The sequence below is a fragment of the Puntigrus tetrazona genome, chromosome 14 (genome assembly GCF_018831695.1).
Source record: "Puntigrus tetrazona isolate hp1 chromosome 14, ASM1883169v1, whole genome shotgun sequence".
Lineage (NCBI taxonomy): Eukaryota > Metazoa > Chordata > Actinopteri > Cypriniformes > Cyprinidae > Puntigrus > Puntigrus tetrazona.
This window is the reverse complement of record NC_056712.1, coordinates 26,565,581-26,571,580: the sequence shown is the minus strand read 5'-3', so window position 1 is coordinate 26,571,580 and position 6,000 is coordinate 26,565,581. Positions and strand designations below refer to the sequence as shown.

General features: G+C 40.1%; 1 protein-coding gene and 1 long non-coding RNA gene across 2 annotated transcripts; one reads left to right on the top strand and one right to left on the bottom strand.

Annotated features, from left to right (window-relative positions):
- Positions 1–211: 211 nt before the first annotated feature.
- LOC122357363 (matrilin-2-like) lies at positions 212–4,471 on the top strand. The gene is made up of 8 exons (XM_043256725.1): positions 212–304; positions 620–709; positions 794–1,375; positions 1,698–1,817; positions 2,083–2,475; positions 2,764–2,922; positions 3,141–3,227; positions 4,306–4,471. The coding sequence occupies exons 2-8, from the start codon at positions 622–624 to the stop codon at positions 4,353–4,355; spliced, it is 1,479 nt and encodes a 492-aa protein (XP_043112660.1). The 5' UTR covers positions 212–304; positions 620–621; the 3' UTR covers positions 4,356–4,471.
- On the bottom strand, positions 4,225–5,408 carry LOC122357364. The gene is made up of 2 exons (XR_006252458.1): positions 5,162–5,408; positions 4,225–4,581 (listed from the first exon to the last, which is right to left on the bottom strand). It is a non-coding gene; the product is annotated as an uncharacterized LOC122357364 (long non-coding RNA).
- Between the last annotated feature and the right edge of the window lie 592 nt (positions 5,409–6,000).

Genomic DNA, 6,000 nt, shown 5'->3' with positions numbered 1-6,000 from the left:
GGACTGGCTATAGTGATACTTTAATGAATGATAAATGAGGAAGAGAATTAACCCAAACTGAAATAGATAATGCTTTAGAAACCGGACAAATGGTTCAGGCCAAAGAAACAAAAGGAAACAGGGAAACTTTCAACAACAGAAAAACTAAAGTAGTCCCAAGAAAAGTGCTTTCCCTTGAAGCCGTAAAGCTCAGAGGGAGGATACGGGCGGATGAATGTCCTGCAACAGAAAAACATCTGGATTCTGCTCCACTTGTGTTTGTCTGCTTCACCTCGGTTCAGCACTCTCTGCTCTTTAAAAACAGGTATGTGTGCACTATTAACTGACTAGTAAACATTAATATTCATCTATTTAAGGCTGGAATGGTTGTTTATGAGCCTATATACTGATATACTGTTGTTTTAGAGTGCTGTACTTGTTGTTATATAGTGCTGATATACTGTTGTTTTATCTATCAAGCAGAACACATAGGGCACATTCCCATATGTTATTGTGAACGACAAAACAGATTTTGAATCAAATGTGCCATTATGTCCTTTTAACATGCGTTCTCATATTTAAAACGTTGATTTAAATCATGCTTTACTGTGGCTCTAGCTGATGTGATCTCTTCTCTCAGAAATGAAGAGCACAGCTTTCATTGTGCTGCTCATCTGGAGCTGTGCTGTGTGTCCCAGCAAACCATCACCATCAGACAGAAACAGCTCAGGTCTGAGAAACTATGATTTAGTGTTTTTCACTGCGCTGAATGAGTTGCTCTCTCTATGAACTGCATGCTGTGGTTTTTATGCAGAGGGTTCTTGTGAAGGACAGCCGCTGGACCTGGTGTTTGTGATCGACAGCTCTCGCAGTGTCCGTCCTGAAGACTATGAGCAGGTGAAGAACTTCATCAAGGAGCTGCTGCTGTTCTTGAACGTGGGCCACAATCAGACACGCGTGGGACTGGTGCAGTTTGGCAGCGTGGTGCAGAACGAGTTTTTCTTGAACAGCTACTTTGAGAAGCAGCAGATGTTGAGCGCTGTGGAGCGCATGGAGCACCTGGCATCAGGAACTATGACAGGTTTAGCGCTGCAGTTCACACGTGAGGTGGCGTTCTCTCTGGCGCATGGCGCACGACCCGTCCACATGCACGTGCCCCGCGTTGCTGTGGTGGTAACCGACGGCCGGCCACAGGACTTGGTGCAAGGAGATGCGGATCGAGCGCGGCGGGCCGGGATAGAGATCTTCGCGGTGGGAGTAGGTCGAGTGGACCTGGCAACCCTGCAGGCCATTGGCAGCGAGCCCTATGCAGAACACGTGCATCTGGTGGCCAGTTTCAGCCAGATTGACAAACTGCTTTCTGTGTTCCACTCAAAGCTGTGTGCAGCTCAGTCAGGTGTTTTCACTTCCACTGTAAAAAGATAATAAAATTATGAAATGCCCCTCCACCTGCCTGTGGGGCTCAGGCTCATACACCATTATCATCCTGAAGAGATATTGTATTAGGGTGACCATACGTGTCATTTTCCCCGGACTCATGCTTGCCAGTATTTCTGTATTGCTTTGATTCAAAGTACCTCAAAATTCTGGCAAGGACATGTCCGGGAAATATGGCTCCTGTTGTATAATCCTGAAGACCTTTTCTAGTTCAGATGTTTAGGAAACTTGTACTGATGATGAATGTTGAATCCTCAGCTTCACTCCTCTGATTTCCTCAGGATCTGATCCGTGTGTATCAGGAATCCATGAGTGTGAGCATGAGTGTGTGAACACAGACAACTCATTCAAGTGCCGGTGCAGAAAAGGTTTCACACTCGCTCCAGACGGCAAAACATGTGGTAAGTGTTGGTTTTCTGGACTGCTGTTTCGTGATTGCCTTCAGTGCTTTTCACAGAACTCACTGTTTCTTGAACAGAATCCCAGTCAGAGCAGCTCATTTAACTGAATCAAACTTGCATAATTATAAAATTATGAAATTATGTGAATCATCACATTTTCAGTAAAAATACATTCTGGGGAATTTAATTTAGGATTCTCTTAGTTTTTTCTTTCTCTTCTCTAAGAATATGCAAGATTAATACATTTAACAAATTGTTATTGCAGGTCTGGACTGTGTACATGGATCTGTGGATGTCATGTTTGTCATTAGTGGCTCCAGACATCTGGGCGTTACCGGGTTTGATCTCCTGAAGCGGTTTGTGAGCAGAATGGTGAGCGCTCTGCCGGCCGGATCTCGGGTCGGACTACTCCAGTACTCCTCTAAAGTCCGCAGCGAGTTCACTTTGGGACAGTACCGCAGCGCTAGCGAGCTCCAGGAGGCTATCGCAGCCCTGAGTTATATGGGCCGGGAATCCATGATCGGACCCGCCCTGCAATACCTGATCCAGAACAGCTTCAAGAACAGCAGCAGAACATCGCAGAGGGTCGCCGTAGTGTTTACAGACGGACGCTCTCAGCACAATGTGCACAAATGGTCCAGCAAGGTCAAAGCTGATGGTACAAAACATATCACGACATTAGAGACTCACAGTAATGTGTTAATAATAAAAAAATATTGAAAAACAAATACTAAATTGCAGTTACTTAGATATGCGTGAATGTCGTTGTGTGACATTCAAACATATCTACTACTGATAGAAGAGTAGTAGTTGACAGAGAAGGTAAAAAACATCATGCAACTGATTGATGACCCTTTGATTCTAACATCTGAAAAATGTAGAAATGTCTCCAAATAACAAGACAGTCCTGTTCTGACAAAGCCGCTCACACTCTCTCCTTCGCTAGGTATTACTGTATATGCAGTAGGTGTTGGAGAGACTGCAGAAGAAGAACTGAAATTTATAGCGTCAGAGCCGCAGCAGAAACATGTGTACTACGCAGAAGACTTCAGTCAAATGGAGAAGATCACAGACAAACTGAAGACTCAGATTCTCAGCTGTAAAGGTACTACAGCATGTGTCAGTTATGTGTGTTATCATAAACACAAGCTTATAAACAGCTGTTAAATATAGGCAAACAAACGTTCAACTTCAAGAAAGCAGAATCAGAACAGTGTGTTTCTCTGTAGTGTTACTCTTTAGATAAATTAATATACCAGTGTGCACATTTTTAAAACACTGTAAATGTAAATTCAGCACAAATAATACTGTTTTCTGTCTTAGATCAGCCGTCACATCAGTGTAAATGTGGGAAGATGATGCTGTTCCACAACAAGACCACTGAAGCACTGTTGAGGATTTCACAGAAGTATATCCTTTATTCCTTCACCGATCCATAATGCACAGCACGTTTATTTATCTGCTCATCTGACACACTGAATTCATTTCATGGATCTCAGCTGATGCTCAGAAAGAGATTGGGGCTTAGGTTTTTGCACATTGCCATCTGGTGATCAAATAATATCACATAAGTGAAATGTTTCTTCATGAACTTCTGTATTATTTTAAAGAAATAATCAGTTTTAAACTGAGGGGTTCACTGTGCATTTAATTTAAGTAAATGTGTTCAAACCAGACAGCAGTTTGATTAAACTGATAGTAGAAACTAACATTTTTGAAGCTTCGTATCAATTGAACAAACTGCTTTGGAAAAATGATTTTGATTCAAGGCACGCAAAACACCACACACTACTCAAGTGTGTAAGTGCAAGAACAACTTAAAGCATGCAAAAACAAACAATTTCTTAAAATGTTAATATTAAATGCAATTGAAATAATAAAATGCCATTACATGTGTTTTGATTGTTTTATGGAACGCAGGCCAGTAAGAGACTATTAACTACAACTCAAACTTATTTACAAAAGTCTCATTAAGAATGTCTGCAAATAGATAAAACTGAACTGAAGTATTTGAATGTAAAAGCTAGTTCAATGGTTCAGCACTGCTGCGTGACTCAAGTCATGACAAGTCACCTTTATTTATATAGAGCTTTTAACAATACAGATTGTGCCAAAGCACTTCATCAAATAGAATAGTGTCAGTAATGTAAAATTAAAAGATTAGCATAAAAATTAAAGTAACAGTGTTTAAAGACATTTCATTACAGAACATCATTGTCCAGCGCAGATCAAATCAACAATAAATCACTGGAAAATCAGTGGCCCCTGGGAGAAACCAGGCTCAGTCGGGGGCCAGTGACTCCTCATGGTTCACAGACATCTCTGCAAAGCACTAACCTTTTAAAAAGCTTTAGTGTGAAATGTGGGGTTTGTCTGACACATCACTAATGACTGCTGAACATACATGAACTTTTATCAATCACCTTTTATTTTTTTTTAACATCAAATATCTCTCACCAAAAATGTACATTTCTTAACAGCTTACCACTAGACACCATGATGAAGAGGATTGAACAGCTGGAGAATAAACTGGTGTGAGATCAGAGATGGAGCGAAAACATCAAGATCTTCATGACACTTATGCCAAGTTATTGTACTGTATAACTGTACACATTTAAACAAAAAAAAGTCCATTAAAAATCCTCGTAGCATGAGCACTCAGATCCTGGTAATGAGGACATCTCTTGAGTCTTCTGGACCATGAAATGGAGACATTCATTATCTTACACTCAGTGTTTGAATGTGTTCCTGATGAATCATCGACCTGGGAAAAGAAAATGGTTTAAGACATGCTTTACTATAGTAAATCCAGTAAACCTGTTGGTTTTTGTCATAGCAGTTTTCCCCCAACCTGCTCATCAAAGATCCACAACACCGCTTCAGTCTTTATCTAATCGTCTGAAACACTTGACTAGATTTAATCACCCAGATCTAAATAAATAGTTTTGATTGGTTGTGGTGCTTCTGTTACGTCCAGGACAAATGTGACCAGAGCTGCAGGTGAGAACAGATGAAGCACAGGCTGATCTGTGAGTCTCTTCTGGTGTCCATCTAGCGAACATACAGCCCTGAGCAGACCACTGAGAGGTCCAGCAGGCGAGAACAGTTCGCCACAGAGTCTGAACAAACACCCTTCACTCAAGAGGTCTACTTTTGGATAGTTTTAGATTTTTTTTTTTTAATACATAGATTACAAAACCCATCAACAGAACAATCTCTTTAAGAATGTAACACTTAAGTTTGCATTAAACCAGCAGCACCAAACCCATTAGAGCAAACAACACGTAAAAGTAAGCAATTCACATCTGCTGCTTCTGAAGATAAACTCAATAAAGAAAATATACCTGGACTGGAGCATAAACTCGTTCCGAAAGGAATTCAGAGGAGAAAAACGTGCATCTATCAAACAGACAAACAGGCTTGTACTTCAGCAGCAGAGCTCTTCTTCTTCTTCTTCTTCTTCTTCTTCTTCTGAAGCAGTCGTTCCTCGAGCGCTTTACTGCCACCTGCTGAAAAACATTACAGCAGAGGACTTCAGATTTTACTTCCACCCTCATCAAATTCCTACCTGTCATTTTCAATTAGTCCTGATGCTTTGGATTACATGTATCAGTTAGGGATTAAACTAATTTTACTAAAACTGCAAGAATATATCAAAACCAATTGTTTGTTTGTTTAATTGTAAATTAATTGTATGCATTATATTTACGCTTATAGATGTTTATCAGTAGCTATGTTTCTCATTTATACACGTTTCGGTGTATCGCCTAAAAACTCTGCATGGAAACGTCAAGATACGCATGAATCTTAAAAATGCGCATATTTGAGTAAGGACAAACTTTTTATCCAACAAGAGAAAATGCGCATAAATGAGCATTTACTGAATAAATTCATCCATGCACGTCGAAACAGTCATGTTTGCTCTGAAATGGCTGAAGAAAGACTATCTTCAAAGTATTTGTTTGTGTATAATGTTCATCCAAACAGCTGTGTTTCTTCTTCTAGCTCTAATGTGCAAGTTGTTTATCATACATGAAAATTTCTATATTCAGTGGCTTCTCCTAGTTTTCTTAGTGATTTTTAATGCCAATTTACCAGGAAGTGTTTGTTCTCATATGACTTGTTGGAGGGAAACAGTGCTTTATTTGTAAATGTTTATTCAATGTTCCAGTTTTGCGTATAC